Genomic DNA, 13,474 nt, shown 5'->3' on the forward strand with positions numbered 1-13,474 from the left:
GATAGATAGATAGATAGATAGATAGATAGAGAGATAGATAGATAGATAGATAAATAGAGCTGATGTGCCTTTCTCTGTTCCCACTTTCCCAGTTGCCCCCAACAAATGTGAAGGAATGCAGGAAGAAATCTGTTTAGCCTGAGAAAAGCCACAAATTAACCAGAACAACATGTAATCTCCACACAGAAACCCTGTAAAATGATTGTTGATCAATAAAACTCAACTGAAACAGGAAATTAAACAGAGAAAGCAATTCTCAACAGCAAGTACATCTGTGCTGCAAACATTGTTTTCAATGTCCTCAAAATGTATCAGCTTGTACATCATCGCAGAAGATGGACGTTTAACTCAGTTGAGGTCAGAAAGGTCAAAGAGGTATTGGTCTTATGAGCCTTTGGGTGGACATGGAACAGCATTCCTGGCATGTACACGTACAGAACATCTGGTGGCACTCACAAATTCCTCACATGTTTCTCAGGTGTCACCTCGACTTCAAAAGGCCATGTGGCGGCCTCATAAATCCGTCTTAATTAAGCAACATCTCATCGCTGCATGCTTCTCTGAAGGTTCAGCAATAAAAAAAAGCTCCGCCCCAACACATTACTTTGTTCAAATGTGTTCAAGGTGTGGCTGCCAAGCCAGATAGATGTGATGTCGCTGGCGTTGAGTCTATTGTTGCAAGATGACAGATGGTTAATCGTCCCTTTTTCTTTTTTGGTGTCCATAAAGACAAAAGCAGAACCCTCTTACAGCGTGATGTCCTGGTCGTTAAATGCTCATATGCAGGCGCTCTGGCAATTCAAAAACAAAGATGTATCTTAAAATAACACTAAACAGGTGGGAGCTGTGGCATTTTGATAATAAGGCTCATTACCTTCCACGGCAGGTAATGTCAGTCACACAGACAATACAAAAACAAGCAATATGGCGTCATACTAAACACATGTAATTAAAGTTGTGTTAAAATTGGCAGTTGGAGAGTTTACATAGGCTTCATTATTATAAGACTCACTATTTATGATTCTCTTTTTACAATGGAGTGTCATCCAGCCCGTCTTCCTATGTCTTTATACTTATAAAAACAGCTCTTTGTTTGACACATTTTAAAAGTTCACAGCTGCCGCACGTCTCTGCAGTTAAGAAAAAGCTCTGCGGCATAACAAGTTTTTCCTGGTTATTTGCCGCTGACAGATGAACTCCCAATGTGCAGATCAAAGGTACTTTGTCTTGGCAAACGTTCGAGAACTTCAACCTGGCAGTTTCACTCTGTCAGTCAAATTCAGTTAGGGCACATTGTTAATGCATGTCAGCTAAGAGGAGCCACACCAAAACAGAATGCCTTTACAGCGTGGAACGCTTTGGGGAAAAGACATCATCAGACTGTCACAAAAACAAGCATTTCAGAACATCACAGCACAAAGTAGAGGCATGCAGCAGAGCTGTGCTTGATATTATCCTCAAAGGGTTGCTTTAGCAGCTATTTGTGTGACAGCGAAACATATTTTTTTTCTCTCTCTCTCTCAGTCTTAATTTAATTTACTGTAAAATATGAAGAAAGTGCACCTTTGGCACACATAGAGGAGAATCAGAAGAGCAAAGATGACATTTTACATATCAATCTCATTAAAAATAAAGAAAAAAACAACAAACAAAGTCCAGGTAAATAAAAATGCCTATACTGTAAGTTGAATTGTTTAGATCTCCAATTTGCTGGGTATAGAAAAGCCAATTTGTAAAGCAGACAGGAGAGAGTATCTGCATGCATTTTGGAAATTTGAACACTGGATTTACAGTGACCAACAAGGAGATTCTTCCTAGATAACATGGATGGAGTCCACAAACCAGTCCAATCACCTCCAGTTTTAAGCTGTTTGACCCAAACTATTACCTTTATTAATTCCACTCATTCATGACGTGGAATGAATTAAATATATGCCAATCAAACACATTTATTAAGGTCCAGCACTTTTGTTCTTCTTTTTTTTATACTGTTTTCGTGTTCCTTGCTTCATACATAAACACTGCATAGCGGTTGAAATGAATAAAAAACAGATGCCTCCCCGTGCATTATTTAGACCTTTCACTTGATTTGAAGGATTATTGTGATATAACTATGCAAACCTTGTAGAGAGTAAGAAAATATTTGATCTATTATATAAAAATTATTAATGAATATCCCAAAAATATTTTTTTGTTTTGTAGCAAAGCAAATCCCTCTTGTACTTCTTTCTATTCTAAGATACACATGCCACCAACCTTTAGTAGATTGTAATTTTTTCAGTGCAAATTAATTATCTTAAAAGTTAGACACCTAATTTACCGGGAGTCTAACTGATATGAATAATTAAGAGAAACACACTTTTATCAGGGAAGATATTATATGAGCAGTTCTGCTTTTAAGTCTAGTTTTTGAATGAAACATTTTTGTGAATCGACTGTCTGTGTGCTTCTATAGATGCATGTAACACTTTCCTCAAGTTCCTCGCAATGTCGCCACTGTGGAATGACCCTCAGTGACAGACAAACCAGCTGGATAGAAAATGATCTGTTGGCAGGCAGTACAGGTGCCTCTGCAAGCGGTGATGATCCATGAACCAAACAACATCAAACATCAGCGAAACTGTAGACAGAACCACGGCAGAGACAAAACAAAACCCAGACAAAATGAAAACAAAAACCATTGTTGCCTTTTACTCTGGCATCCAGCAGGACTTTTTTTTTCTTTTTTTTTCCTGGCATAGGCGTTTTTAGCCTATTTATGGGGGTGCTGAAGCAACCCTAATTTGAATCAAAGCACCCTTAAAATATGAGTTTTTTAATACTGTATGCACTTTTTACAACAAAAAAAAACAAAATATGTGACATTGTAAAAACTATACAGTATTTGGTTATTTAACTATTTCAATAATGTTCTGGTTCATCAGAAATAATAATAAACGAACAAAAAACAGGTAAACAAACCTGATGGAGCTCCTTAACTTTAATGTTGATGAATGCTTTGAGGAAATCCCTGCATTTCAGGTGTTTTCTGAAATGCTGAGTGAGATTTCTGCACCTATTGATGGTGTGTTGGTGAAATGTTCATCAGCGAGGTGCTCTAATGTGTCTGAGGCTGGTTTGTTTAATTATCTTTAAAACCACAACTCAGTATTAATATTTAGATTTACTGAATAATTAGTAAATCGTTGAATTTACAATCCATTTTATCATTGCCAGTCTAAAGAGGGAGAGATGCACAAGGGGGAGCAGAGGAGCAAGGTGTGTTCAAAGTGAAAGCTCAGGAAAAACCAGGTAAGAAAACAGACAGAATAGCAGCAGGCCAAACAGCAGATGGTAAACTGGCAAAAAATGAATTTCTTTCAGTAGATTATTTTACATATATCATGGTGGTAATTTTGGCACACAAAAAGAGAAAAAGATAATTTGATGAAAACTGATTCGAAGGTTTCCATGAAGTGAGTTGATTTAAAGGCTTTAATTGGTTGGAATATTCTTCTAAAAACAATGTTGCTTTTTGCTTTGCTTGTCTGGTTTTTGGCTCAGGTCTCAGATTTGATGCATTAGTGAATGATGGAGTCAGTCATTAGCCAAACACACAGAACAAGGTTTAAAAATATGTGCAGAAAATAGAGAAATTAATTGTGTCTAGCCAGACAGCTCTCTGGGTGCTCAGCACCCCTAAACCTTTGGTCCTAGAATCACCTCTGCTGTTTCCTGCTTCACTTGTCCGTCGCAGACAGAGAAAACTTACACAAAGATCATCAGAGTTCTCTCACTTGGCAACCAAAGCTGTTATATTAAACAGACTGAGGACAAGTAGTGCTAGAAGGTGAGGCACCACGTGGCGATTGTGGTTTCACAAAAGAAGAGACAAAGCTGTGGTGTCAAAAGCTCCCTACAGGGAGAAACCATCCTTGCTAAACGAGACACTGGATGCACCGCTAACAGCAAACCTCAGCTCATGTTCTTACTTTAGGGCCCAAGTAAAAAGTGGTACGAGATATCAACTAAAATGTTTTATGGCAAAACATTCAAAGACTAGAAAGTGCAGAAATTTCATGAAACCTATAGAACTTGACTTTACTGGTCTGCAGACACGTTAGCAAAGTTTAGAATTGTCTAAACCAAAACTGAACATCTGTCTCTTAAATTAGAGAACACTACCATTTAAAAATATGTCTATTAATCTGAATACAGATCATGCGATCATCAGAAAATGAAAGCACCTCTATAAAAGCAGAACTCTGTAAGTTTGTAAAGGAAGCATTAACACAACTGCATAAAAACCACTGCAACTGCTATTGGTGATTGCCATTCTGAAGAGCAGAAGCCGATGCATCGACAATGATGCACTGAACCATGTTTGGAGAAAAGCAAACACAGCATGTCATCACAAACACCTCTTATAAACTCTCCAGCACGGTGGTGAATGATTTGCAGTCACAGCATATTGGCACCTTGCAAATATTGAGTTGACCATGATTTCATCTGTTTTATAAGTTAGTCTGAAACAGACCGAGACCAACTGTGCAAAAATAAAAACCCGGTCATAACTGGACCATTGACAGGAGAATGATCCTGATTATACCAGCAGATCAAAGCTAAATGTTAGACAGACAAAAGAATCAAGATGTTGTAATGGCTCATTTAAAATGTGGAGCGAGACGTGTTGAAAAGGCTAAAATTCAAAACTACAAATGTCCACAAATGTCCACAAAGGTTACATTTTTTTTCTTGGTATTCCTTGAAAATATGGTTATTATGCTATGAATCATTAAATGCACTTAGTTTTTAGGCTCAAAGTGGGCTTAAAAACTAAATGAACTTAGGCTCAAAGTGGGCTTAAAAACTAAATGAACTTATTCTCAAAGTGGGCTTAATTCAACATAAAAAGTAAATGTTTTCACTCATTTAGACGTGATCCAATATTTCTATAACAGAGTCCCTACCATGCCCAAACATTTGTGCCTGTCGGTGCAACTGATTGCATCAGTTCTTTTCCATTTTTTGCTGAACTGCACCCTTCATTGTGTCCTAGAGGCACATTGTTGTAAGCCACCGCCAGTTTAGTTTGGTATTTACAAGACACTTAATTATAGCTCATTTTATCTTTTAATTATCTGGTGTAATACGGCAAAGCAAAACAGTCTATTTGATTTAATATTACTTACATATTAATTAAAAGACTTGTGTTTTTTTCTCTCTGGCATTCTTATTTTGATTCATACAATAGAAACAATTTATATAAGAGAAGTTTGACTAATTTGCGACCAGAAAAAGAAATTATTTGTTAAATCTAAACCATTTTATATCTAAATCTGCCTATAGTATGAATTATAATATTATTCTGTTATGTTCTTTATGATGGACATATAAAAGAAAGAATGTTAGCAAATGTATAACCTGGGTAAATGACAAATCTACGTTTCACTTTGACACAATGAAAATTAAGTTTGAAAAAGTCAGTTAAATTCAACTAGAAACCCAGAGGCTCCTGTACATATAATGACTCAAAATAGATCTTGGACAGGTTCATCCTGCAGAAACAGAAAAGGCCATTTAGCCAACAGGCAGTGTTAGATGGTCCTAATAGGACTAAAGCCATTAAACAGCAGACATGTGCGCTGCTCAGAAAGCTGGAGGGGACTGAGAGACATTTTTCAGGCCTACTGGTACCAATCACAACAGTTTAACCTTAGTGTTGTCAGTCAGCCTATTAACACTGTTCATAAGTCTACCGCAAGTTCAAACATGTTCTATATTACCTCACCTCTGTCATTATGTGTAAGTGACTAAACAGGCCAAGGGTCCAGTTTTATTTAACTAGCAAGATTCGATCATGACATTTTATTTATAGTATTACTTTCAGAAATTGTATAGTTTTTAATTCATCCTATAATATTGAAACTGAGATCATAAACTAAACCAATCCAAAACTAGATAAGAATTATGACATTTATGGTAAACTAATAATCTCAATAATGTTTTTCTTGTCATATCTATTCTACTTTTCGCACTTTTTCTTGTTAATATGGTGGCGATTTATTTGTCTTGCTGTGGTCAGTGTTCTTCTATCTTTTATACAGTATTGAGTATGATACAAGATTGTCATCTCTAATGTCTTATAAGTACATATAGTCCGGACTTTCCGTAAATTTCTTTAAGTTTTATGCAGGCACCCTGGTGTTACAGTGACTCTCATCTTTTCTACTTTTTGTTGTTGTGATTGGTGGAGGGGTAATTCAATTAATATTTTTACATGATCTTGCATCAAACTGAGACGATTGCAGGTTATCAATTTCTCAGTTCCAGGAACTCATTCCTTCAGAGCAAAGTTTTCAACCCTGGCCCTTAAGAAATGCTGCCCTGCCCATTTTAAAAGGTTTGACACATCTAATTAATTTAATGGCAAATAAGAAAAAGCCTGATAATCAGCAATTAAAGGTAATCTAAAAATGTAAAGCATGTAGAACAGCACATCCTGAGGAAGACGCAGTTTTAGGGGGATGCAGGAGACCTTGTGTGCAGGGGGGGGATTTACTATTAGGCAATACTAGGCAGTTGCCTTGCGCCCCAAGTTTCTGGGGGCCCCATACAACTCTGTGTACATGCATAGTTAATACAACTATTCCCAAACAACTATTAATTATGTTTTTGATTAAAAAAAATGTTGTCTAAGTGTGTCTTAGCCTCCTGCTATCCTCTATCTTGTCTGCTGTCATGATTCATGCAGCTATTATTTCATACAAATAAAAAATGGAGAACCGGATAAGGAGACCATGGCTTGTCTACAGTGAAAAGAAAAGATGTGTTATTTACTTTTGCTGTCCCATGAAAAGTCAGCTACTACAAAACATGGAGAGGAAAACAACAAGAAAAGGGACAAGAAGAGAGGGACAAAACATAGAATAAATAATGCTTGTCTATTCTATTACAATGTCTGTATCTGTATAGTGGGTTTGTGTAATGGTTTATGTGTTGTCTTCTCAATTCAGAGGGCCCCATGCCTGTCTTTGTCTAGGGCCCAAAATTTCCTAAATCCGCCCCTGCTTGTGTGAATATGAGCTGAACTGATTTAAGGGTGATATGATCGTTGCCCTACATTCACTTGCATGCATTCAGAGTTACCAGTAAAATAAATTACGGTAGTTATATAAATTCATTGATGTTTAGGAAGCAGATGACATAAAACTGAGAGCTAGTTTTATAAGAGTGTACTTAAAATACATTCATTCTTTGGCTTTAGCTTATTTAAAGACTATAAAGTGAAAAGTAAACAATAAATCAACTCTGATTATGAATGCAGCTGAGACAGGGCTCCCTTTGAGACAAACATTTAATACTGTTATTGTCAAGGCTCCTATCAGTGGAACAGAAATACAAAGCTTATATTTGGTTGGTGAGCTCTATTTTTTCTCTTCAGTTAACCTCATTGATTATTACCTTTTTATTGTATTATTTGCATATTTTGTGTGTGCCTTTATCAATCTTTGAATGTGTATAAATCTCTGGGCACATATAGTTTACAGCTGCCATATAAAATGTGCAGCGTGAATGAAACTGACTTGTTGGGAAATAAGATCCTTTACAACAATAATCTCAGGAGGTAATTGCTGCGACAAAACAGCATAAACTTTCAACAGACCTCAACAACAAATAATCCACGCAAAATATTTTTGAATCTAAAGCTTAGGGGGAAAATCACTAAAGGACAGAAAGAAGGAAAATGTAAACTGCTGATTATATACAGTAAGAAAACAATGGAACGTAGTTTGTGCACTCTTGAAAATTTCTATTTTCCTGTCACTCTAACATGTTAAGATCTTCAAGCAAACATTTAGCTCAGAGGAAAATTACCTCTACAATGAATTCTAATTGAGATGACTTCAATTATAAGTCCACAAAAAGCTACCCAAACCCACATAACACTATGAGGAATATTAACAAGCATCTCTTATATCACAATAGAGCGATGTCGGTCAATTATTTAAAATGTTGATTTAATTTAGACGCATCAGCAGTTTTTGAGAATTTACCTTTTTGAGTTTGTTTTTTTCTTAATTTGTTTGTTTTCCTTTGGCACTATCCTATAGATGTGTTTCATTTCCACTCTATTTTTACAAACTGAGACCAGTTAAAACTAAGAGAAAATAATGTTGCTTCTCAAACTTTACTGAGTTTATTTAATTCCGAAGTCTTTTTTTTTTATTTTTTTTTTTTACTTCATTACATCAGTCAGTTTCTATGAGAGAAATTTCTTCATTCTGGAAATCAGGCCTTTATGAGGCCTGAATATAACAGCTAAACTAATGGGACAATAGAGTTAATATGAGGGAAGTTGGGTACAGTTTGGTTCTCCCAAAGCATCATTATTTAGAGGCAGCTTTGAGATTTTATGATATTACAATTTTTATGATTTAAAAAAAAATGCCAAAAACAAAAAAAATTACATAACCTTTCTAAAAAAAATTATTATTACAGTAAAAAAATCCTTAAAAAAAACATGGAATGGAAAATATGAAACACTTGCAGAAACCTGTCATGTAAGAATTTTGATCCGTGGTATTAAAAGGACCTTAAGATGATTCATCCAAGTATTTCATTTCAAAGTAACTGATTAAAAAGGTGAAGGGAATGGAACTAGAGGTATTACAGACAGCATGCTCCGTGCGTGTTAGTTCCAAACGGGCTAAGACACACAGAGCCACAAAATCTCCAAGTACAAGGAGTCCATCACATAGATTAATCTGAGATTTTCTGGACAGAGAGAATCTCACACCCACGTATGGGAACAAAATACAAAAAAAGTACATCCAAAAGCTGGCAGGCAACAGGAAGCATGTCAAAACAAGCTGCCAAGCCAAAGGCAAAATCTATCGGTGCAGTTATACACATGTCGAAGTGGATTCTAGGTCACTCATGTCATTGCAATCCTGTGTTTTTTTTTTTTAAAAAGGCAACTGGACTTCTTCACACTTGAAGACGTTCTTTCCAGCTTTCATAGTTTCTACAAACAGTTAAAGTCCAGTTCCCTCCTGTTTAACTATTTAGGATACATACAAACAAAAGCAGAAACTGACAGTTTGAATTAGATTAAAAGCAAGCCCAGGCATGGCAACAGGAGGGGTGATAGGAGGCAATTAGAAACATTTTTTCAATGATAATTGCTGTGTGCAACCATTGCAGGCCACAGAGCCATTCATGGCAGGTTGGGAAGATGAGCTCAGTATTAAAAACTGCTGGTTTGCATACCCACAGTATGTCCTCAAGGGGAAATAAGCGAGATGAGAAAGGAGTGTAAGCCTCTTACTCTGGCATGTAGGTATGTCACAATACTTCCAGTACGTCACATCTTCATGATCGGCAATGTAGCACCATGGCTGGACGTCTCCATCAGGATTCCTGCAGCCAAAAAAAGAATAAACTGTTAAACAAAAGAAAAGCCATCTTTAGACTTCTTCCTCATTTTAAAAAATACATTCATGGACATGAAAATAAAACAGGTAATAAGCTGAAGTAATTCAGTTTGAAAGACTGAGGATTTATGTTGCAGATTACCTGCTAATAAAAACGATCATTACTCGTGGGTATAAAATTGTGAATTTAATGTCTTAGAGTAACTCTGCAACTTTAAACCTGCTTGATGTGGTGCAAAATGTGCAAAATTCGAAACTGAACCATATGTATAAATGACTCACATACATTATTACCATAATTACAGCAAATCATATTTAATTATAAATATGATAAATTATATTAACTTATGTGACCGAACAATGCTCAGTAGAGGGTTGACGCATACGAGAAACAAAAGGATACAATGTTTCTAAAATTGTTTGCAACTGAAACTTTGGTCTAGATAGAGATCAACTGTAAACATCAATTTCAAGTTTTGCACCAAAGTTTCATTTGGATTAAAGTAAGAACTTCGGTCCATTAGAACCTATACATCTGATTTGAGTTGAAGAGTTTCTCACTTTGGGTTCAGGGTTGTCCTGCTTTATAAAGACCTACCACCACAATCTGGCATACTTAATTCAATTCAATTCAGTTTATTTATATAACACCAATTCACAATACATGTCATCTCAAGGCACTTTACAGTTCATTCAAAGTGTTCTATCTAAGGAAAACCAGTTGATTGCATTGACTCATTGACTCTAATGCAATCCCTCACACTAAGCATGCTTGTAGTGACAGTGGAGAGGAAAAACTCCCTTTTAACAGTAAGAAACCTCCAGCAGAACCAGGCTCAGTGTGAGCGGCCATCTGCCGAGGCTGTCTGGGGTTTAAGGAAGCCTCTATCCAGTTTTCATCCTGGATTGTCTCAGGTTTAGCTTCATTCACCAAGCAATCAACTCTGTCTGGTTTTTATCTAATACTGAAGCATCTTGCTACCACCGATAGTGGCTGATTTTCTGTGTGCCCAAAGAAACTTCCCCCACTTGTCTGTTTTGCCACCTACAGATGGACCAAATTTTGATTTCAGAAGTAGGGGCAACGCAAGCATTCTTTAATATAACTCTTATATACAAATTAAACGTGTTTTTTAGTAGGTCTAGTTTGTTTCCTCTGTTTCTCTTGCATCTCTGCGCACAATACCTGACAAAATATATGGATGCATGACATTATCAAAGGGACAATTTGGAGTGCAACAATCCATGTAGATTAAATACACATAATTTTACAATTATTGTGAGAATGGATATATAAAATCACATTCACAGATTGATTTTTTTCCTTTTTTGATGATAATACAATTAATTCTGAGATGAGATAACTTAAAAATGAAAATAATAAATAATATTTATTAATAAAACAAATACACTTCACAAGGTTATTGAGAGCTTTATAATTCGTCGTAGGACCTTGAAGTGAATATGCTGCTTTATGGAGACAGTGAAGGTGTTTTAGGAGGGCTGTTACACAGTTCTTTCAATCTCAGCCTTTTAACTTTTAAAGAAGTCTCATATGTTTCAGTTTTTCCGACATCCTGGCTGACAGTCTAATAACCGAACGCACGCACATGACACCAATTCAAAAATCCGTGTAAATTAACACATCTGATATTAAAACGCTCCGAGATTACATGACCAAAGTGAAGAACAAATGCCTAAATTAAAGAAGCAGATTTCTCTAAGAGTGTAAGGACTTGACTTAGAACCTCAGCAGCGCTGTGACCGTCCAATCACAGACCTGATTCAGTGGCTCATAAAGTGAGCTTCTCAGGATTGACAGCGGTGACAGCACAAGAAAAGATGGCGGTCCAAACAGGAGCTTTTGGGCGGTCTAAACTCAGACTGAGCTCCTGTTTTCCGCTTGGTCCTAGTGCTCGACGAGTGTTGGTGTAATGTAGCGTAACATTGTATTTTTATCAGTGTATTTTTAACAGTAAAAAAGTGCAAGGGACCTAAACTGACTTTTGAAAAAGTGCAGGGTTCATGCCCCAAAATTACTTCCGTGCATCTACATGACTTTATTCAAACATTAAACAAAACTTCTTGCTTTCGTTCCACAGTGGCTTTCTGTTTGCATAGAGAAAAGACTTGATGGAGACAGTGCTCCTTCAGGGCTACAAAAAGTATTATCATTGATTTTCTAAATATTACTCTCCTTGCACAGTTTCTTTATATTGAAAGACATTGCTTAGTAGATTACACTTGTTGTATGCTCTTTTCATTTTTAGAATAAAACTACTGGTGTTTTGTCTGCTGCGTTCTTTGGTCTCATAATGCTGTACATACACAAAAGTTTCCTAACAAACCTATGAACAGCTGTATTTTTACGCAGGTGAAATTGCTTGCTGCAGGATTGCATTTACTATGCATGCATCAGCATCAAAAAGGGAACAGGGTTTTATCAGTTTTCTTGTAGGTCTGAGAAATGATTTGGGTCAAAAAGGAAAAAAGAAAGATAAACAAAGAAGAAGAACATACAATTACGGGGGTATGCATTGCCCAAAAACAATAAAATAAGGAAATCCTTATAAAGTCAAACCTCTGCTCAGAGCTCAATACCCAATAGTGCTTTCAAGGCAAATTAGTTTACAAAACTGAATCACCATGGGTAACAACATTGGTACTTCTCTAGTCTCCATCTTAAAACCTCTATGTTTAACCATACAGTCAATTGTAGACCAAACCATCTTCCGGATGTCAGGGAAAGGCTCTTTGTTCTGGCCTAGACAGACAGACCAAAAAGAGGAGCAAGGGCTGATGGAGCCAAGCTTTTGTCTGAGTCCGTAGCCTCTTTTGAAGCTCATCAAGGCACTTTTAACCCATCATAATAACCCAGCAAGGCCCCTGGTGCTTTTCCTTTTCAGTTAAACTTATAAAAGCCATAAGGAGCAGCATGACATGGGAGGCTCAACATCTCCAGGGTAATCATCCAGCTTTGTAAACCAGGACCCTTGTGGCAATTTCACAATTGCTGAGAAATAAAGTAAACGGGCCAGCATACTGTGAACTGAATGCTCATCTTAATGCCGTTTCAGCTTTTTAATCTCTTTTTAGGATTAATAGCAGGCTGTAAAGGCACACTGCTTGTTAAAAACAGTCATCTAAAGTGACTTTTTTAGCCCTCACTGTGAACAGCAAGAACCTTTTCTCTCATGACACAGCTCATTGTAGCATTTTCAAAAAGGCCTGCAGCGGTGCCCTATCCTGTTTCCCTTTTTGTGTGCAAAGTTGTGAAGGGTGTTTCCATTTCTTTTCTTTAACGATAAAAAACAGTGTCCAGAGTGTTCTCTCCTTTTCATGCTCGACGTGAACAACTAAGATTAATGTTGTTTTGCAATAGATTTTGCTTTAAAACTCTAAGTATCGCTGTTCCCTTGACGCCTCATCACTGTAGCTCTTTTCCCAACATCTTCTGTAAAGTTCCCAAGTTTTATTTTCATCCTATCATGAGCTGTGATTTTTCTGTTTATTACACCACCCATATGGGAAGAACAGACATGTTTGTTTGGCTCAAGGCTATTCTATAAATAGCAAAAACTGGGCCAAACAATAACAAAATGTCACTGTAATATCACTTGTCTCCTCTCTTCTTAACACCTATCAACACGGTATAATCATTTCTGAAAAATGAATCCAAGGAATGTGTAAAAGCCAATCACGTAATTTAATGTGGTTTCTTAATTAACGAGAAGAGAGCACACATAAATTAACCTTTGAAATAAAAAAAAGCCTCTGCAGACCACCCATTTCATGTGTGATTCACCAGAATCTTTAATAAGGTTAATTAGGCGGGTTCCTTAACCCTATCCATCATATAACCAATCAGCAGCTGTAAGAACCATAGCCAGGTTTGTGGTATCGAGGTAAATTACAGTTTATTAATCACTAAATTAACCACTTTAATAGCTCAAAGTCCTTGTGAAGGCAATCAGAAAGATATAATGCATGCTGCCAGTTAGCTGGCTGAGATAGTCTACACATTGTTCCCTCGGTTATAAAAAGGATTTTAAGTTGTC

General features: G+C 36.6%; 1 protein-coding gene across 2 annotated transcripts in view; it reads right to left on the reverse strand.

Annotated features, from left to right (window-relative positions):
- kremen1 (kringle containing transmembrane protein 1) overlaps positions 1-13,474 on the reverse strand; it is a 78,964-nt gene that overhangs the window by 24,149 nt on the left and 41,341 nt on the right. For both annotated transcript variants that reach the window (XM_015386205.1, XM_015386204.1), the window contains exon 3: positions 9,311-9,402. In XM_015386205.1, the coding sequence (XP_015241691.1) occupies positions 9,311-9,402 (92 nt within the window). The remainder of the gene's footprint in view (positions 1-9,310; positions 9,403-13,474) is intronic.

This window comes from Cyprinodon variegatus, unplaced genomic scaffold (assembly GCF_000732505.1).
Source record: "Cyprinodon variegatus isolate N-32 unplaced genomic scaffold, C_variegatus-1.0 Scaffold359, whole genome shotgun sequence".
NCBI lineage: Eukaryota > Metazoa > Chordata > Actinopteri > Cyprinodontiformes > Cyprinodontidae > Cyprinodon > Cyprinodon variegatus.